Source organism: Trachinotus anak, unplaced genomic scaffold, assembly GCF_046630095.1.
Source record: "Trachinotus anak isolate AG129_WGS33_773 ecotype Australia unplaced genomic scaffold, CSIRO_AGI_Tana_v1 ptg000025l, whole genome shotgun sequence".
Lineage (NCBI taxonomy): Eukaryota > Metazoa > Chordata > Actinopteri > Carangiformes > Carangidae > Trachinotus > Trachinotus anak.
The window spans coordinates 9,727,199-9,748,655 of record NW_027273876.1 but is presented as its reverse complement, the minus strand read 5'-3'; the positions used below and the strand labels follow the sequence as shown (position 1 = coordinate 9,748,655).

The window sequence follows — 21,457 nt, the reverse complement described above, 5'->3', positions numbered from 1 at the left end:
GTACCTGCTGTGTTCCTCTTTCAGCTAATGCACATGCCTGCGGCTCGCTGCTGAATGCTCCTCTGCTTGCTGTCTGGTCCACACTCACAACCAGAGACCACGTGGGTTTATTTTAATACTGGTGGATGTTTTCCATCTGTGGGTTTTGTTAGTGGAAGAGTGCATGAATGATAGTACCAAAAACCCTCACTAGTATTTTGGCTGCCAAACTTCAATCAAATTTCCGTTATAGCACGAGATGATTGACATTAGTGAAGCTAATACAGTATGTATGTATGTGTGGTATTTGTTTGATTTGTTGAGCCAAACAAGTCAAATTTGTATAATTTGTAAAAGGCTAAGTATTGAGCTGTAACAAGCTAAGATGATTCATCGATTAGTTAACAAGAAGAAAATTAGTCTGCAACAATTTATAAATACATTTATCATTCAAGTCATTTTTTACAGCAAAATGGGCAAAAATTTACTGGTTCCAGCCTCAAATGTGAACATTTCTCTGTCATTAATGATAGCAAACTGAACATCTTTTGGTTTTGAACTTTAGGTTGGACAACCTTCAGATTTTTCACTATTTGCTGACAATTTATAGAGCAACCAATCAATTAATGAGGAAAACATCAACATGTTAATTCATAGCCCCACTCAAGTCATTTTCAACAAGAAATGTCGTCCATCCTCTATCCTATTTGCTGGTTTTCTCTCTGGTATATAATTGTAAATTTAATTTCTTTAGGGTTTGGTCACTTTGGTCTCTGGGAAATTTTGACCAGAATTTCTGGAAATTTAATAGATACAATCATTAATTAGCTAATCAAAAAATATAACAAACACATACATGTGTAAATAATTTAAATGTATATTAGATGCAGTTTTATATTGGAACTTTGTTCTTAAGTGATGTCACTTGAGTCAGCATCAGTTTGGTCAGAGGACTATAAGTTTGAAAAAGAAAAAAGTCAGTGTTTGTGGAGTTAGAAAGACATGATCTTATCAGACCTCTGTAGCCCATAATGTGTGGAATAAAACAGGATATCTATGGTTCTGCTTTTGAAACTGTCCATCCTGAGTCCGATCATGTTACAGAAGTGCGATGCTAAATCGATGGAGTCCTCTTTAAGTTTTGGTGCTGACTTAGTGATGCAGATTTCCTACAGTGCACAGTCCCAAATAGGTCGATATAAACTGCAGAATAACAAGCTTTATTGAATCGCCTGTTCTCTCACTGTGGTCGTCTTCTCTGCACGGCTGGGTTTGACTCCAGGTTATTTTTCTTTTATTCACACTCTACAGTGCTGTATTGCCTCATGCTAGCTTTGCTGTGGCATGCAAATAAACAAAAAATCTTGTCTCTGACTGCAATCTTTTGCTCCAATCTCAATGTATGATAGCATCAAATATGCCTGGCAAGTTCCTTGGCTGTAAAGTTTAGTTTCTGGTAACTAAGGAGATGAGAGCTCTGTTTGCTTTTAAGGCCTTGGGTTCATTGCATGTTTTTTACTCTACATCTGTCTAACATAAAAGAAAACTTGATAGTCTTACCTGTCTTTCTACTTCACTTGTTCTGTTTTTTTTGTTTGTTTTTTTTGTCTTGTTCTGCATCACTGCGAATCCAGAAACATCCGAAGAGGAAGGTACGATCCCGCCTTTCAGTCCTGATCCAGTGCATTATCAGTCTTGAATCACTGTTCATAATGTCTGCCATCTGTTTTGTAATTCTGTGATTTCTGGTTCTGTAAACTACTGGGTGGCACAGATATTTTACCAAAAACGAACGTTCCAGAAATGTTAACGAAACTTTTCAGGTTCAGGATAGCATATAGTGTCTGTTCTGGTGTCTGTGGTTGCAGCTGTAGTTTCAGAGTATCCCAACAAGCATAATCAGTTGCAATCTGTGTATTTAAATTAATGCTCTCCATCAATTTATGTTCACTTCTTCTGTCAGTTTCAACCAGCAGTTTGAACTTTAGATGCCACAGAAAAAAAACTCATGACTATAAATTGTGAACCATTCTGATTTATCTCAGGCACAGTTAGACATTTGGTCACACTTGCAAAGTTTTTCTTCCAAAAATAACTGTAAATGTCTATTATTCGGCTTGTCCAACTGGGGATAAACATTACAATGTGACCAGATTTAGCAATAGAGTGAAACTAAATGGAAATCAAGTCTGATCAAACGATCTACGATAATAATAGGTTTTACATGAGGTTGTGACCGTACCTTAAACGCAGCATGAAGGCATCCCTAGTCACTAAGCAACTTTTCTAATCATTGTTTTGTGCTGAATCTTTTCAACAGTAAAAAAAATGTGGCTTTTATAAATTCACACACAAAGACTAAACGTTCACCAAGAAACGTTCTCTTAAGGTTTGTGGGGGAACGTTCCCCGAACGTTCGCTGAAGGTTCGAGGGGGAACGTTCTCTGAACGTTCGCTGTGGAACTTCTTTAATACTTTCACATATTTCTAAGCCTTACTTTTTTTGTCAACTTTGACACAAACTCAAGTCATCCTCATACTTCTCCCTCAAAGTCCATTTCAAACGATCTACTAATATACTATAATAGGTTTTTTTTACATAAGGTTGTGACAGTACCTTAAACGCAGCATGAAGGCAACCCTCGTGACGTTTGCCGCGGAACATTCCCCGAACGTTCGCTGCTTCTTTAATACTTTACTACTTCAATTTCAAACGATCTACTATAATAATAGGTTTTACATAAGGTTGTGACAGTACCTTAAACGCAGCATGAAGGCAACCCTGGTCACTGAGCAACTTTGCTACTTCATTCATGTTTTGTGCTGGCCTGAACGTTCTCTGAAGGTTCGTGGGGGAACGTTCTCTGAAGGTTCGCCGCGGAACGTTCCCCGAACGTTCGCTAAACGTTCGCCGCGGAACGTTCTCCGAACGTTCGCTGAAGGTTTGAGGGGGAACGTTCCCCGAACGTTCGCTGAAGGTTTGAGGGGGAACGTTCCCCGAACGTTCGCTAAACGTTCGCCGCGGAACGTTCTCCGAACGTTCGCTGAAGGTTCTAGGGGGAACATTCCCCGAACGTTCGTTGACGGTTTGCGGGGGAACGTTCCCCGAACGTTACCCAAAGGTTCGCGGGGAACGTTCCGCAAACTGGCGGGCGGGAACGTTCGCTGCTTCTTTAATACTTTAACATATTTCTAAGACCACACATGTACGTCACCGGGTTGCTCGGCCTTAATTTTTTTGTCGTCTTTCACACATTTTTAAAAAGTTTTATTTATTTATTTATATAGGATCAATTAGCGTGAAGAAATGTCACATACCACAGCATTTAACTCAATCGTAATTTTATTTCTACATGTGCAAAAGCATCATTAGTATAGTTCAGTATTATTTGTACTGCATGTCCCCTCATTTGCTTGCCTCCCATTTACAGAGAATAGCTGCAGTGTTGACTTTGTAATGTTCATTTCATAAGACTTTCAATAATAAAAGGTGAACATGTCTTAAGTTTTCCATTTCAGTTATTTTTTCTTAATTAGCCAGTCAACAGAAAAGAAATCTGTGATGACTGATTAATTTTTGACAACTTACAAGATTCACATTGATGAATTACATATATTTGCTTTTTGGACAGTTAGTTGCACAAAACAAGGCATTTAATGGTATTAGAAAATTGCGGTGGACATTTTTCACTGTTACAGATGTTTTATAGAGCAAACAGTTACTGAACTGACTGAAAGAAAAAACTGAATGAATCTATAATGACAATAATCATTTGTCGCTGCCCTAATCTACATCAGTCTTGATCAGTCCACATTTTATTTCATCCTAGCTCCCCTGTTTGTGCTATCAGATTCTTTAATCTTTATCTTGCCTGTTTGTCTTCTTAACTTCTCGCTCCTCTTCCTTCCTCTTCTCTCTCCAGATCTGCAGGAGTGTGAGTCCATCTCTCCGCTGTCCTGTCTTCCTTACACTGTGTCCAGTCTGCTCTGAGGAGACAAAACAAAGATGTCTTCCGCTTACGAGCCATCAAACCTTTTGTTTGTCCCTTTTCTGACTTTACTGATGCTGTCTCCATCTGTATTTTCTCCCTCTGGGAAGTCTAATTATTTTTTGACTGTGGTACAAAAACCCTGAGGGCACATTCCCACAGATCTGAACAGCTCTCAGGGACTGTCTGGTTATAAATGTCCAAGTTGCCATTGTTGGTATTACCTCCTGTTTTGTGCTGGTTCCGGTTTTTATTTGCTACAGTTTTGTGTCGCTTGAACTGATCTGAAAGGATGTTTCAGTCTTGGACACACACACACACACACACACACACAGAGCCCTTACCTAAAGTATGTTTACTAAGCTATTTGGTTTTCTTTTCCCTTCCTCTGGTTACAGCTGGTCTTCTGCCATATTGACTGTTATTATGCTTTACTCTCGTGATTTCATGGAAGAAGGCTGTTTATTTCTCCTGGTCTTGAACTTTTTAAGGAAGCCTTCAGTTAATACACAGTTGACATATTTAACCTCATGGAGAACACAACCACCTCCTCTCAGTAGTGTGACTTTATCTGCAATAGAAATATATATTAATATCGTACAGAATAGTGATTGCTGATATTTTATCTGTTTAGATGAGGGTTATTTTTGTGTGCTAGGACTTTACATTCCACAGTAATAGCCATAATTTCACCTCTTATGCTGTCAGTCAATATCAAGCAGTAGTCCATCCTAAATCAATGCTTCGACATAATATGCATTAATGTGTGAATGTATAGTTCAAACCTGCAAGGAAGCTTGTTGCATCTCTGTGCTAATGACATCTGACTACTTTGTACTTTATTGCAGCCAAATTAGGTAGACAGTTGCAAATGTACACACCAAATGTTTTATCCCGCTGTATGATATGTAATCCATATACAACCAATATGCATACAAGTATGCTGAACATGGGTGCTGATGTACATAGTGTATAATAACTCATTTAGAAAGCAGTGACACACTGCCGCTCTGAATGGAAGCACAAGAAAACTCTTCCTGCCTCTCAGCCTAAAACTGCTCATTTTGGAGATTTAATTAGCACCAGAGGATTCAGTTAAAGCTTGTTTGGGTTTCCAAAATTGTTACTGGCTACATACCTGATTATTTGGACTACAGATAAGAGGCGTGTATAATATATGCCCATGAAAGGGATTTTAAAGTCTCAAGCTGCAAAATTAAGACGTAGACACCATATTTAACACATGATTTCCCTCAATATGCATAAAGTCTATACATAAAATCTGGCTCCTACTCTATGTACTCCCTTATATGTATGCATAAATTGCATAAAAATAGAATTTAAGGCTGTTTAAGCCAAATATGCTTTAATTTTGAATGGCACAATTTGGAAGACTTAATTCTGACTGACCAGATCCATGTAACAAGCAATAAATATCTAAAAGAAATAACATTATAAAGTTGATTTCCAGAGTGTATTTCAGTGTGAAACAACAAACAATCACAACAAATCAAAAATTATATCCTTTTAAAAATCCAATTCTGCAGCTTTTGTGTGCATCACTCTCTCCATGTATTCGCTCGGGACCTCAGAGGGTCTGATATCAGGATCAGAGGATATCATCACCTCCTTTGTTTCGCCTATATCTATAATGAACTTCTTAATAGCACAGGTGCCAGAAGAGATGATCCAAGTTACACTGCCAGTCAACCTACAATAGTATTAAAGGAATATGTTGACATTTTGAGCTGAAGTCTATCACACAAACTTCTTCAGTGAAAGAAAAAAAAAAGCTTAATGTCATTCCTCACTGAAGAAGATAAGTGAGGTAGATGGTATGCAAATTATCCAAAAATCATAATTTGACAACATTAGCTAGATTTAAATGTCAGTGTATCCCTTTAATCATACTTGAACTAGTCTTTAGTCCCTTAACAATATAGAAAAGCCTAAAAGAAAATACTCAAGGACAGACTTAGCTGAAAGCTCAGGTCATGCTGTGTTTATCGCCACTGTTTGTGATCACACATTGAAGTTGGACTCATCAAAGGATTTTTGCACCCTTTACGAACAATATGGAAGTCAGCCTTGTCTAGTCCTACAGGAAGGTCATCAGTATTAGCTTTCAATGTAAATACTCATTTTACTGTATATTAAAATACGTATTAAAACATATCTGAATACCAGTGACTGTGTGATCTATTATATGTTGTGTAAATCCAAAAAGAAACACAATAGCTCTGCAGGATGCTCTTTGTAGTCTTCTCAATACTTGTTCATCTTATAATATGTGTCCTGATGACATTGGTGATGCCCTGACTTTTCCTCTAGCGCCACCATCAGGTTAAAATTCAAACTTGTCCAATATTTTTGTTAATGACCCAACACAAAGTGCTTTGTGTTCAGTGTTAATAAGTTAATGTTAGCTTGCCAGCATGCTAAGCTAAATTGAACTATGACATAATATCTGCATAGCATGTTAGCATAGTCTTCATGAGCATGTTGTAACTTACATGAAATAGATTTGATGTCTCAGTGGGGCAGTCAGGATTTCTATATGAAATAACTGTGATTTGCAGTTAAGTTTATAAATGTCATAAATTAGTCATTATGGTGTGGTCAGGGTTTATTGAAATTGTTGAAATTGTCATTTAAAAATGTGATGACTGTTCAGATAAATTCAGTGCCTGATGTATATATTGAGAAGGTCTTTGGTATATAGATGAGCATCTATGGAAATTCCCACACTATAATAATTATGTTAAAAAATGTTAGTTTATTGCAGGTTTGAAATTTGTATTGCAATAATTATTACGTTTCGAGTTGTAAGAGCTCAATTTTAAAGAAATTCACAAATGTTATTGACTTGATTCTTATTGAAATGTGAGTAACAATTATACAGTATATTTAGGAATCTGTAATGATACATGAATAGATCTCTAGCAGTGATGAATCTGTGACAGAGGGTTAACTTAAAACAGGCCTGTAGTTCTTCCTACTTAGTGTTCAGGCAGGTTTGTAAATATTTTTAAATATTTACTGGAAATCAGTGATGTGTCTGCAGAGTGGAACGAGCTCTCTGTGTCTTGTGTATCTCATCTTCAGGTCTGAGCACAGAGAGAATCTATTTGTCAGTCAGTTTACCCCAACATTTGATGAACGTATGAGCATATAACAAACACTCGGGGTGAACTGTCCATTTTCTTTTAATTTGATAGTACCAGTTTGTATCTCGGCCATTTTCTTGCTTGAGCTGTATCATGATGGAGCAGTTAGCAGATGAGGGCTTTGTCCAAAATAACGACAACATGGTTGTGATTTCTTAGCTTGTCTTTTGGGAGTGCTCAGGAAAATTGCATTCACTTACCAGAGGAAAGACGGATGCCATCATGTGCTAAAGTTTGTTACACATGTGTTTGATCAACACCTGAAAGTCCCGATGCCCAACGTTAGTCGAGGCACTTTTCATGCAAAGAACAGTAAACTTATACTTGTAATGTTTATTTATTATTGGTAAATTTATTGGTAAATAGTGGCCATAAATTTCTCCACAGATTGGCCACCGACATTAGACGTCAGGTTATGTCAACATACACATCTGTGGAAAAGCAGGGCGGAGAATATTTAAAAAGATGTATTCAGAAAATTAAACCAGGGATGTACAAAACACATTAGATCACAAACGCCCTCATTTCAGCCACGTTTTATTAACGTTTTCCATTTCAGACCTTGACACAGGAAGGTTCTGGTTGCTGCTGATGTAGTATGAAACTATTACTCTCTACATGTTGCTTATTCTGTACAGAGCATGTTTTTATAAAGGAGACTAGGTGACCACTGGTTTAATAGAAAACAACTAAGAATAAAAAATATAACCTGTTATTTATTAATGTCTTAATCTTGTGTCGTTTGTGGAGATAAAATCTAGAGTAAAAGTTATTGTTTGGATTTACAACTGAAAATTTGAATCCACTAAAAGTTACAGGTTTGATCTGTAGTGTTTTTGCAGTGATGTTGCATGTTTTATTTCTTTTCAAACGTATCCTACAGGCTTCCGTAGTTAAAAAAAAAAAAAAAAAAAGTGAAGTCATTCTTGCCTTGACTTCACGGCATTAATGAAAAAGCTAAACCTCTTGAGGCTCCCGGGCCACTTTACGGCTCTGACAGGGCTGATCCATGGGCGGATCCCTCTGCTCCCTCCAGCTGTGTACAGCGGTGCCGGAGAGTCAAGCCGCACCGAGCAAGAGGCGGGGTTTCTTTCAAATTAAAAGCGGCCTATGGATGATTTCGAAAAGGACCATAAAGAATAACTAGTATTCAGTCATATGAATGAAACTCATCTTAGGCACATTGTACAGTAGAAATAATATTTAATGAAAATAAAGGTTTTTGCTTATCTCCTTTATCATAAAATCGGATTTTATTTAGGCCTACTAATTTATACAAAATCCCCCATCCCTATTCTGTCACTTATATTTCACAGAAAAAGCGGATGCATGTGGAGGTAAAGAGCTGAAGGTCTATTTTTACCGTGGTCTTTGTCCACCAACAAGAACCTCTGATTTTTTTTTTTTTTTTTTGTTTGGTTTTTTTTTTTTTTTTTTTTTCTAACGGAAGTAGTCGTCGATTCTCATTGTGGCGAGTTTCATAGAGGCTTCCCACTCCCATCTCCGTCATCCCTTCCCTCTGGTAAAAAGTTTGCACAGCAACCTGGAGATTGTCCACGTTTACAGCCTGAAGACGCCGTGTCCCTGCTCCACATCTGCAGCCTCGGCCCTCTGCGTAAAGGGCGCACACAGCCGCACTCGCCAAACTCATTTCATTTACTCCTGTTGCTCCATTTTGAATCCGTCAAAGTTATTTGGCGTGATTCTGTAAAGATGTTTGCCTGCTGCGTTGTCTTTTTTCTCCTCACTACGTGGTCTTCCGTGGAGTGCAATCCTAGCCCTGTGATAGGAGATGTAGTCGTGGACAGATACTTCATTCCCAAAGTCTGTGCCAGGGAGGCGAAAGAAGGAGACAATGTCCGCTATCACTATAACGCCACATTTGTCGACGGAAAAATATTTGATTCAAGGTAAGTTCATTCGCTTTATAGAATGAATTCCGAATGCATTATTTAGGTTTTTATCTTATTTGCTCGCAAAGTTGCTAATTGTGCTGCTGGGGCCCTAAACCCAGCTGCAGAGCCCGGCTGCTGCAGCGAAGTGGTTAATGTGAAAATGCATTAAAACAGGTCTGCAAAGAGCCGTTTGCAGAGCTGTAGACATGCACGCCCTGCAGATATAGTTCTGCCTTCTCCAGACGTGCACGTCCCCCGTGACTTTTCCTTTGTCTTCTAACATCCTCTATCTCATCTTCCACAGCCACCAGAGAGGAGCCGCGAAGGTCGGACTCCTTGGTGAGGGTCGACTCATCGCTGGCATTGATAAAGGTCTGCAGGGCATGTGTGTGAATGAGCGCAGGACAATCACCGTTCCGCCTCACCTGGCCTACGGAAGCACCGGCGCAGGTAAGTAAAAAATGGCACAAAGTTAACTGTTCTGCAGGAGTAGAAATCTCTGGACTGACAGCAGATTTTAAAGACACATAAAAACTTTGGGTGGTACAATACAGCACATTTTCTGTTGAGACCAACCTTTGATGTTTGAGAATTCTCGGTTGGTCCTTGCTAAGTGAAAAGTTGTTTATCATCTCATCATGGCTGGAAACCAGGGCAAGTGGACAAAGGCCTCAGGATGTCTGTGTATTAATTACTTTGTGGTAATTTAATGCATAACAAATTTATTTGGCAATATGCTCCCAATATCCTCAACTAAAAGGACAATTTAAAAACTTCAATAAACTAAAATACAGATATAGTATGGAAATAAAACTGCATCGAGCATCAAATAAATTCAAAGCAAAGCAAATATTACAGATTTGCATAGAAGGCAAAGAGGGTTTCATTTTGTCTCAATTCCCTGACGTTTGACAAATTGTAAATGACAATCTGATCGCCAGATGTTGATGTCTTTATCTGATTGTTTTCAGGAGACGTGGTTCCTCCAGATACCACCCTGGTGTTTGACATCCATCTGTTGGATCTGTGGAACAAAGCCGACATGGTCGCCACCAAAACCATCACCACCCCCAAAGACTGCAAACGTTCTGTGATGCGCACTGACTTTGTGCGTTACCATTTCAACGGCTCCCTGCTCGACGGCACCATCTTTGAATCCAGGTGAATTCTGGCATGTGCAAGTGTTGGTGTTTGGTGGAGAAGTTTCCCATCAAGAAGGAGTGTGTGTGTTGAGCATTTTATGAAACAATATATAACAATGCTTCAGGCTTTCCAACAGAACCACATCCAAATGACAGCTCTTGTGTGTTTTGTACTGTGTCATCCCAGGTATGTTGTCTGTGTGAAGTTTTTGTTTGACTTTGCGCTTGTATGAGCCCTACGTAGCTACGCCAGAAAGCAGACCCATGACTCCTTAGTGGGCGAGGGTTGGCTGATCAAGGGCTTGGATGAGGGCCTGCTGGGCATGTGTGTGGGAGAGATCAGAAATATCGTCATCCCACCCTTTAAAGCCTACGGAGAAAAGGGATCCGGTGAGTACAAATGACAGGAGACAAGTGAGGACTTCTTATTCCTGCTTTGCAATTGAACCCTGAACACCGGCAGATCATAGTTCAGAGGAATAAACCCAAGAATCAATGGGCAAATACCTGAAATCACATCAGTAAAATTCCTGTCACATATCACAGGACATACTTTTTCTTCATGGCACATAAAGCTCCATTGTTTTTTTTTTTAGCTACTAGTACAATATGCCAATGTTTTTAAGAGGGGTTCCGTTTTACTTGCACAGATGTGAACAATGCACATTAAAATACCAAAAAAAATTGCCTCTGCAAATGTTTTATGTCTCCACAGAGAAACTTTAAAGTGCAAATACAATAAACCATTTCACAAATGTAGGCCAAGGCTAAATATCAGGAGAATAATCCCATTTAATCCTCATTTAAAAACATAATCTGAAAAATATTGTTAATATCTAATATCTAAATACCTAATTGAAGGTAGATTAAAAAAATCTTGATTTTCCAAACTATATTTATCCTGCAGTAAAATGAGCAATAATATGCTATATTCTGCTCAAAATCTGAATCAGATTTTTTCCTATTACATTCTGTAACTGTGTGTCTTGTAACTTTGTGAATTTTAGTAGATGTGAAGTTTTAAATTCTCCGCTTTCTGCTTACCAGGTACAGAGATTCCCCCTCAGGCCACCCTAGTGTTTGACGTCCTGTTGGTGGACATTCATAACCCGAAGGATAACATCACCATTGACGACCAGGTGGTGCCCGAGTCGTGCACCCGCAGGACTGTCGCTGGGGATTACATTCGGTACCACTACAATGGTACCTTCCTGAACGGAGTCACCTTTGACACCAGGTGAGCTCTGGTCACACTGACAATGAAGATTATAAGTAGGTCAAAGGTTATTTGGGTGCACAAAAGTGTATATGTGGTATTAAAATGTAAATGTCTATGTGAATTTATAACAAAACCAACCCATTCATCTCTCCCTGTCTGCGACTGCCCTCAGCTACCAGAGGAACAGCACATACAACACCTACATCGGGATGGGGTATGTGATTACAGGCATGGACCATGCTCTGCTGGGAGTCTGCGTTGGGGAGAGGAGGAGGGTCATCATCCCCCCACACCTGGCGTACGGAGAGAAAGGAGCAGGTGCGTTACTGCAATATTTTATCGTAGTTTGTGGTAAACTCTCTGCATAAGAAAAACTACCACAAAGTGACTTTTAATACATTTAATAATAACAGTGAATTCATTTGACACATCTGCAAAACCCATTAAAATCTTGGTGAAAGAGCATTTTGAGAACAACTTGGTTATATGTTGTTGGTCAAAAGAGAATATTGGGACAGAACAAAACATGAGGATCGCCTTATTTAAAAGTGAAAAAAAAACAACAAAACAGTAAAATGTAAATTAGAAAGAGCTAGTTTCATTTGGTAAACAAAGAGAAACTTGGGACTGCTGAAAAATCTGTCAATGAATAGATTTCTTTTAATTAATTATAAAAGTGAGGCTGTTGCAGAAAGGGATCTCACTGTAAATACACAACAAATATTTGTTGCAAATTGAATATCTTTAGATTTTGGACAGTTTATCAGATAACACAAGTCTTTTAATTGATTGGTTATGACCAGATTACTGTATGTGCTGTAATAAACTTGTAATCTAGTTTTAGCAAATGCATCTGAACATGAACATAGTATTTCTAACACTATGAGTTACCAAAGAAAAAAAATGTAAAAAGCCATTATTTTCTGCTTTCTTTCCAGGTGATGTCATCCCTCCGTCAGCTGTGCTTGTCTTTGACATTCATGTCATTGACTTCCACAACCCCAACGACAAAGTGGACATCCAGATCACCCACAGACCTGAAGTGTGTAACGACACCACAGCGGTGAACGACCTCGTCCACTATCACTACAACTGCACCCTGATGGACGGCACGCTGCTCTTTTCCTCGCAAGTCGCCCCCTTCATCCCATGCTATTGCAATGTTAGATCAACATAAATGTACATTACACGTCCACTTTCATTTGACCAAAACATAATCAATATTGTTTTCAGACACGACTATGAAAACGTTCAGGACGCAGTGCTGGGGACAGACAAAGTGATCGACGGGCTTGATGAGGGTTTGCGGGGCATGTGTGTGGGAGAGAGGAGGTTGGTAACGGTGCCTCCTCACCTGGGCCACGGAGAGAAAGGAGGTGAGACTTCAGCTTAACCCACAAACACGCATTTTTTTAATCAGGAGAAAGATGGTTTGATCATTACTCTTCAACAACGAATCTTATATTCACTTATCAAGCTCCAACACATTCAAACCAAAACATACAAACCAGCTGTTTGTTTGTTGAAGTTCATTTAAACTTTTTTCTCCAGTTTCATAATAAAATCTTCATGTCTAATTGTCTAGAGCCGGCAGTAACAATAATACACTAACAGTATCAGTGTTTTCTATGGACTGAGTCATTTACTCAGTTTATGTTGAACTCTAGCAAGCTTCATTTTTTAAGTTGTGCACTACATTTGAATTTGAATTGATCTTTTTGAATGTATTTCACTTAAAAAGTAAATTAAAATGAAATCTTTTAGGCTTGCATCACCGTCAAAAACAGATCATAGCAGTGACTGAAAATGTGTAGGATGAAGCCATCATCTACCTTAAAATGCCTACACCCCAAGGTACACTGTCCTCACAAGAAATAAAAAAGGTAATTATGCATATACGAATGTATACTAAGAGTTGCTTTCCGTCTCTCAGCCTCTGGTGTGCCGGGCAGTGCTGTGTTGGTCTTTGATATTGAACTGGTGAGCTTTGAGAAGGGAGTGCCCCCTGGTTACCTGTTTGTGTGGCTGGAGGACACACCTGCAAACCTGTTTGAAGCCTTGGACATCAACAAGAACAAAGAGGTTCCACAGGAGGAGGTAGGTCGCTGCAGAATATCTGGTTTAAAACAGATATCTTACAAGACGAACATGTTTCTATATCCAACATCATAATCTGCAAAGTAAACTATGAACTAAACCACACAAACAAATGTGGTGGAGTAAAAGTATGAAGCAGCATAAAACTGAAATACGCCAGTAAAGTTCAAATACTACCACAGTTCATTCATCACACAGAGCCCAGAGTGATAAAAACGAGACATTTATAAATTCCTTACTGTGGCGCCATCTGGTGGTTATGGTTTCGTAATTATACACAATCATGAGGCATCAAAATAATTTTAAAGACTGGGTTTTAAAGTGCATTCTTGATCTTGGAAACGGTCGTTGAAAGTAGCCACTAAATGAACCTTGGAGAGAGAATGTCTTGTGAACCTTTCAAAAAATGTTATGATCACATAAAAGCTGTCCACACAGTAACTTCAATGCCTGTGTACATGTAGTGGTTCAATAACTCTCAACAAAAACTGAATGGGAGATCTTTGTTTAAACGACTGGAATTAGTAATAGAGCTGTGATTAATTATGAACTAATTATAACTGACAGTCTTTTGTGATACATCCTGGTTCCATGAGTGCAGTTTTGGGAGCTGCTCTTTTTCTTTAAGTTGATGAAGCTCTCTGGCCATGTCACAGTGTTATTAATCAGTAATATTCCTCTTTGACACTTTTTAGTTTGAGGAGTTCATCAAGCTGCAGGTGGCAGAGGGCAAAGGTCGTATGAAGCCTGGACTGACCATGGAGCAGGTCATTGTTGACATGTTCCAAAACCAGGACCGAAATAAAGATGGACTGATCACAGAGAACGAGCTCAAACTGAAGGTAGATGAAGACAAGGAAAGGGACCAAATGAGGCACGAGGAGTTGTGATGAGGACAGATGTGTGATTCTCCTCAGGGATAAACCCCAACACCTTAAAAACAAGCAATGAGAGACTTTTCCCTTACAGTGTCAAGATTTTAATATTGGACAGTATTTTTTGAAATGACAAGAAAACAGTGCAAAGGATCTTTTTGTGGAGTTTTTTGTTGTGTGAGTGTTTGTGTTTGACAGTATGCATTTCAGAAAACCAAACAAGCACCTTTATTTGTCCCTGAATTCACATTAATTAAAATGTTTGTAAGAAAATTAACATGGTTTCAGTCATGGTTTTTTCTCCGACTTGCATCACTGCATAGAAAACCATCTGACACCTGAAATAGCTTCATCTGTATTTATGACAAAAAGAGAGGTGCTCTAATATATGGATAAACTGTTGGTAATGACTGGTATCATTTAAAAAAAGTTTTTTAAAGCTGCACATAAAAAAACATCACCTCACTCTTTTTGGTTCAAGATGCAGAGCTGCAACATTCATATTATCACCATATTACTGCATAACAAACCCAAATTTCCAGCTGAACAGTCAGCAGTTGAAGTTGCACTTAAAAAAGAAGCCTTTTATATCCTTTTATTAAAAAAAAAAAGCCAAATTGGTTGAGTACTCTTAAGCAAAACATCTTTTGTGTGATCACTTTTTAAAAAGCCACAAATATGCCACATATTGATAGCAAAAATGTTACAGCCAACTCTGATAGTAAACTGCAAATATATAAACTGTTGGCAGTAGTTAATGGTATCTCATATAAATTTAATATCAGTTTTGGCTGTAATATTTTTATCATCAATATGTGGCATGTTTGTCTTTTTTTTTTTCTTCCCAATGAAGCCAATCAAACAGGAGAAACCAGTGCGTCTTCACGAGATGTTGTAGCTCTGCATCCTGCATAAAAAAGTCTGGCATATTCTAACTTTAATGTGCAAAAAAAAAAAAAACCAAAGTCCTTTGCAAAAGAAATAAATCTGCCAGGGAACTGCATCATTGGAAATCAATGATTTTTCAGCAGTAGCTTTTTAAAAGAAGCATCTCTCTCATAGAGTTTGACTTGAGTGGAATTTATGTTGGAGATGATGGATATTAATAATATTTAAGGAATTCAAGGGGCTGTCATTATTTTCCTCTAATGTTGCTGCTTTTTGCACCTAATGAATAAAATTTTCTAAATTGTGAACTATACCTCTCACTGAGACTTACAAGTTAGTCCATACATACATAAGTATTACACCTACAGTGAAGTGCATGTTAAGTCCTTCTGTAAAGCAGCCACATTGTTTCAGTTAAAACACAACCTTCATTGAAACAAACACAACCTTCATTGAAACAAACACAACCCAGACTGTATATTCCCGTCTTGGGAATACTGCTGTAATGTAGCTTTCTGTTTGATGGTCGTATTACTATGTTTGCCTTAACTGTAACACATTAAAAAATAACTTACATAATTACTAACATATAGCTTAAAGACTGATAACGTCACTGGCAAGTTATGTGCACCCTGCAAATAAACTATTGATCCATGTCTACAGTACAGTATGTGTAGTCTGGAGCATCATGTACTTGTAGTATACACAGAGGTAATATACAGTACACACACCAAAGCACACCAGAATGAAGTAGAAGACTTGACAGAGATAGTAACAAAACTTGTTACGCCTGTGCTCATCCAGGACTGTATCTTAAACACTCATACAGTTAAAAAACAAAGTAAAAAAAAGTATTCTGTGCTAAAAAGCAGTGAAAAGACGGCAGAATATTAGAAATTATTTGTACTGACAGTTTTAAGAGGTTTAAGAGTTCAGAGTGAGTGTGATTCGCACCATTAAGAACTTCAGTGGACACAGAAGTTAAAAAGTCAAGTTTCAAGGTCTGGTTTGAGGTAAGTGATGATGTGTGATTGCCCATCATGTAGCATTGCGAATGGAGTGAGCAGGTTCATCTGTGTGTCTTACTTATTGTCTCTTGATGAGGTAATGTGTCTGAGGATGGCGTTTGGAACGTCCATCGTCTCGTCTTTCACCAGTACGATGTCAAAGGAGTTGATGTACGACTCTTTCCTCTCTTCCACCTGAGACAGACAAACCACAGACAATGAGAACCCAATATCTACAACTTCATGTGTTGTAAGAAACCCCAGCACCAAACACCAAACATTAGTCCATTCAACCAGCGTGTCCATCACTGTGGTCTGACCTGGTCATTCAGGAAGCCAATGGTCAGGATGTTCTGGGGTTCAGACACCCCGTCAGCCATGGTCAGGTCTCCCAAAGAGTCTCCCAGCAGCAGCACATTGGGTCGACCCTGCAGCTCCCTGAGGCCGGCTGCGTGTGACAGAGCGCCTTCCCTCTTGTTGAACGTGTGGATCAGTTGGCCTTTGAAGGCTTGCAGGACCCCCTTGTCAACACAACAATGTTCAAGAAAGGTTCTCATACAGAGACTGAAGTTGGTGGAGTAACATCATGTTGATCTTTGTAACGACTGGCATAAATATCTACTAAGAGTGTTGCACAAAAAGGTGCATAATCATTGTAGGAAATGTAACATGATCACCAGAATAACAGAGATGAAACATAGACTTCCTAATTAAAGGCAATATTATGATGGGGAATAAACCAATAATACTGCTCTATAATTATTTTTACTTTTAAAATGATTATTTTTTGCTTTTTTGCCACAAAGCCATGTGCATTGTGTTAATAATGTTTTGTTTGGTCTCTTAATATATTGGCAATTGAATTTGCCCCGACCAGAGAGGGGAACACTCTGGACCACTGTTACACCACAATCAGTGGTGCTTATCATGCCGTCCCCCGGGCTGCACTGGGCCACTCCATGTCATGGTCCACCTGATTCCCACATACAGGCAGAAATTAAAACTGTGTAAACCTGTTGTTTACAAGAACCCCCAAGAACCTCCAATTGCACCAATCACCAAAACAAATTCCTTGTATGTGGAAACATACTTGGCAATAAAACTGATTCTGATTCTGATTCTGATTCTGATGTAAAGGCAGCTGTTGTCCAACTCACAGTTTGGTCAAAGTCCATGTAGTTGGAGATGATGTGGACATTGGGATGGAAGACGTGGTTCTGTCGGATCACCTCCTCCAGGACGTCTCCAACACCGGCCGAAAAAATCAACAGAGGAACCTGGTGCTCGGCCAGATGTTCAAAAAACATTTTGTAGCCGTCCCTAAAGAAATACACACACTTCTCATCAGATTAGACACACGAATGCAGTAATTTTGACAGACAACTAGACTGTTTTCATTTATTTAAACATGAAAAGTGATTGAAGAACAATATTACACGAGTTAAAACACCACTGCTTACTGTTTCTTTGTATTGCAGATACTTCCTATAATGTTTTTGTCAAGTAGTATAACAAAAAATTAGACTGATGTTATGTTCAACGTATGTTAAAAAAAATTATTTGATGTTGCTGATGCCCAGCTTCATTTTATCAATTTTAGCAATAAATGTTATTTAAATGTTTTGATTGCAGGGCACCTCAGATGTTTTAATTTTTTTGTGCATAACAATGGAGCAAACTAAATGTGAATGTTGCCTCATATGTATGGAAACAATTACATGCTGAGAAAAAATATAAAACGACAAAAGTCTACAATAAATTTCCATTATTGGCAAACTCATTTTTCTCTGCAGAACCAGGGTTGGTTAATATGGCATTCAAGCTGTGTGTACCTGAGCATAGCATTAGATTCCTTAACGGCCTGGGTGAGCATGTCCTTTCTGATCCTCTGCTGAATCAGTAGCTCATGAACTTTGGTCCACCTGTAGAGAGCAGCACAAGGCAACTTCAGGATCTAAACATTTTTTTTTAGAAAAGTTAAGTGTGTTAGCAGAATATTAAAGTTAATATTTACAATGTGGTCTATATTTAAAGAAAGTGGATATTACCCAGCTCTGGAATCAACTAATTTTGTGAAGCATTCAGTGGTGCGGGAAAGTTACCAAACTGAAAATGAAAATGTTCTATATTTCTTCTTACAGTTGACCTAAAACATGACCAGATCCTCATCTAAGTCCTAAAACTATATGAAGAGAACACAGTTAAACAAATAAAACCCCCAAAATAATACTTACATAATACATAATAATGTTCAAATATCATTGCTGCCCCCCTGAGCAGCAATAACTCCAGCCAAACAACATCAACATTACCCATTTGACTGAAACACCTGTTTCTAGCCCTTTAAATGAACTGATAATTCATGAGGTTCACATACCTTGTCCAGCAACATATCTAATGTTGGATCATTATGCTCAATATATAAATAGACACACTATTGTGTTTTTTGGGTTATTTGTTTAGCTGGAATCTAGTCTAGTCTTCATCTAGTTTTAAGACTTAGAAAAGGATGTGGTCAGGTTTTATGTCAACAGCATGTAAAATAAATATAATTTTAAAGGTTTTACAGACAACTGTACTTATTAGAACAGAGAAGTGCTATTATTTTGATCAATCTGTCTGTTTCTTACCACTCCACCATGAGAGGCAGCTTCTCTTCAGAACTGCGGCTTGCATCAATCTCTATGGGATAGTAGGTGTTCAACAGCTCCCTCATCTACAATGAACCAGGACAATATACCGTACAGTAATTTACAAACCAACAACATCAACATGAGATTTCTCAGCATGCACTTGTTGGTCCATGTTGCAGAGAAGAGTAGCAAACATAGGCTCTCCAGAAAATCATGACGTGAACTGAAATTTGTTTTCATAAACACTGGGAAGAACTATACTAGTGTAAAATGGACTTAAGATTGCACTTATGACAGTAGCACATTTACCTTTCTAGTGCAGTCTTCATTAATCAACAACCGGTTATCCAGGATGTCTGAAAAAAGCAAGGAAAACAGATTTTGTAACAGTTTCAGAAATGCACAAGACACTCAAGTCCACACAGGTGCAGTACAAAGTAACATTTAATAAATCATCCAAATCAATTTATCCAGATGTCCAGATGTGCAGACCAAATCATAAGAACACTATTTGGCCATGATGCAGATCATCTATGTGGCCTGTGTGCTTACTGTGGGTGGTGGGCACTCTCTTGCCGTTGTGAGCGAATCTGGTCAGTGTCATGTCGAAGTCTGAGATAACCTGAGAAAACATGGCTATTTAGAACTAAAAAAAAATAGCACTGCGCCACTCAGCAAGCAACCAAATTCCTCCTTTCATTAGCTATAGCTATATAGTCTGTATTTGATTATCCTTAGAGGGTGGTGGGGGGCTGGAGCCAATCCCAGCTTGCATTGGGCGAAAGTGGGGGGGACACCCTGGACAGATCGCCAGTCTATAACAGGGCTGACATATAGAGACAAACAACTAAACAACAAACAATCACGTTCACTCCTTTTCGCCAATTTAGATTCTTCAGTTAACCTAATATGCATTTAGTACATTAGTAAATAATCAAACTCCTCAAATGGACATCTCCAAATATGCATGGTGTGAATGTGCTCTCCACTCAGTGCTCTCACCTGCAGGCTGCCTGCACCTGCTCGCTGCATGGCGTGGATTGCCTCCTCTACTCTGTTGCGCTCTCTCATCAGCACAGAGCCCTTGGTCAGCTCTGGGATCTGGAAAAAAAAAAAAAAAAGAGTTCTGCCTTAAGATACTTTATACTGGAATATGTTACATGCTTCAGTTAATATTGTTTTTCTGACAGGTCTCGTCTGTCTTTTAGTGAAAGACAGACAAGACTTTCTGAAATTAAACTAAACCATTATTTTTATCTAGTGGAGCTTCTTCACCTCGGTCTTGATCAGCTGGTGCCAGATGGCCAGAACAGTGCGCACAGGTGTGTAGATCCAGGGAATATGGTATATCTGCATGGAAAGTCAAGGAGAAAATGCATTTGGGTGATGATTTATTTTATAGAGAGAGAATAACTAGGTAATTTGTTACTCATTCTAGGGAAAACGGAGACAATGTTCAACTGGTACAGTGCCACTGAATTAATTCAATGAGTAACCCAGAGCCTTAGTCATGTTAGCTGGATATGCAAAACTGTGTTGACAGGCAAGCATTTACTTCAATATGTATGGAGAGTAAAAAGTCCAATAATAAAGGAAAATTAATTAATATTTACTTGAGTTTAAAAAAAAAAAAAACAAGATACAATCTATATATATTTTTCACATTTTTTTTAACATAACGACACCTTGGCACCTTGTAGCTGTTCAGATTAACATGGTTACAGCTGACAATTCTGATTAAAAATCTGTGTATCCAATGGGATTACGCACCATTTTTGTCCGGTATACAAAAGTAAACTATAATTGACTGAAAACACACAATTTTCCATCCAAAAGCTGTAAATATTTAAAGTTTAACAGGCTGTTTGACAACGACTACAACGATTACGTAACGGCTGACCGTTACAACTTACCATTTTCAAACGGAGAGGAGGCGAGTCAGCGAGGGGCAAACGGCTGTCCACCGTTAAAGGTGCATTGTGTTCAATGGCACGCTGTTTATTTATAAAATATTTAATTTATAGTGAGATAATGTACCATTTCACAGTCGACAGCTGGTTTGAATGATTTTGTTTACATTCTCCGCGTTTGTCGCACCCGCAGCGTTCCCAGTTGTCAGTGTACTAAGCACACATGGTTCCGGCGCACATTCGTTCCTACTACCTCAGTGTGATACAACTTGAGCCCCGTTTAGCCTGGATTTATTTACATTTTTTACATAAAGTACGCCGAATTACCTATCAATCGTTATTTTTTGCTGTGTACCACAGGATGGCCTTACAACTACCACTGAATTACTATGATGCTGAAGAAATCATAAAAATCTGATGATTTTCTGCTAAGTTCTGAATCCTTCCACTTTCTTCCCCAGTACATTTTCTCGTAATTATGAGATGGGGTGTTCAATTGTTTTGTCTTTTGTGAACGTAATCTGTATTTTAGAGAATATAGAAATGTACTGCTGCTGAAAGTATCGACAAAACAATAATCTTAGACTGTAACATAGAGACACTATGAGTGACTACATGCATATTGAATCACCAGGACAGCGTACTGTTTGTACAAC

The 21,457-nt window shown here is 38.5% G+C and overlaps 3 protein-coding genes across 12 annotated transcripts in view; 2 read left to right on the top strand and 1 right to left on the bottom strand.

The window, feature by feature from the left end:
• The window catches only part of adam11 (ADAM metallopeptidase domain 11), a 30,678-nt gene extending 24,524 nt beyond the window's left edge, over nt 1–6,154 (top strand). Inside the window, exons 26-28 of one of the 7 annotated variants that reach the window (XR_011685133.1) lie at nt 1,614–2,436; nt 2,929–2,982; nt 3,030–3,480. Coding sequence is in view for 2 of the 7 variants with exons in the window: in XM_071463209.1 (XP_071319310.1) it covers nt 1,614–1,631; nt 3,903–3,918 (34 nt within the window). In the remaining 5 variants the exon portion in view is untranslated. Of the gene's footprint in view, nt 1–24; nt 2,983–3,029; nt 3,481–3,902 lie in introns of those variants that run through there. The other 6 variants (XR_011685131.1, XR_011685134.1, XR_011685132.1 and 3 more) reach the window with 6 other exon arrangements.
• On the bottom strand, nt 3,828–21,247 carry LOC139609015 (7-methylguanosine phosphate-specific 5'-nucleotidase-like). Of its 4 annotated transcripts, none has more exons than XM_071463215.1 (11): nt 20,805–21,247; nt 20,167–20,241; nt 19,894–19,992; nt 19,444–19,513; nt 19,201–19,247; nt 18,889–18,974; nt 18,091–18,180; nt 17,416–17,578; nt 16,579–16,779; nt 16,338–16,453; nt 3,828–3,966 (listed from the first exon to the last, which is right to left on the bottom strand). In XM_071463215.1, exons 1-11 carry the CDS (start codon nt 20,805–20,807, stop codon nt 3,864–3,866), a joined length of 1,053 nt encoding a protein of 350 aa, XP_071319316.1. In that variant the 5' UTR covers nt 20,808–21,247; the 3' UTR covers nt 3,828–3,863. The 4 variants fall into 4 exon arrangements, with proteins under 4 accessions (XP_071319316.1, XP_071319317.1, XP_071319315.1 ...); XM_071463216.1 differs by lacking the exon at nt 20,805–21,247 and adding an exon at nt 20,662–20,794; XM_071463214.1 differs by lacking the exon at nt 20,805–21,247 and having other exon boundaries at nt 20,167–20,247.
• Nucleotides 8,611–14,640, top strand: fkbp10b (FKBP prolyl isomerase 10b). Its single transcript, XM_071463212.1, has 10 exons — nt 8,611–9,045; nt 9,335–9,480; nt 10,002–10,191; nt 10,417–10,562; nt 11,220–11,409; nt 11,564–11,709; nt 12,330–12,519; nt 12,625–12,767; nt 13,325–13,488; nt 14,184–14,640. Exons 1-10 carry the CDS (start codon nt 8,849–8,851, stop codon nt 14,376–14,378), a joined length of 1,707 nt encoding a protein of 568 aa, XP_071319313.1. The 5' UTR covers nt 8,611–8,848; the 3' UTR covers nt 14,379–14,640.
• Nucleotides 21,248–21,457: the final 210 nt, after the last annotated feature.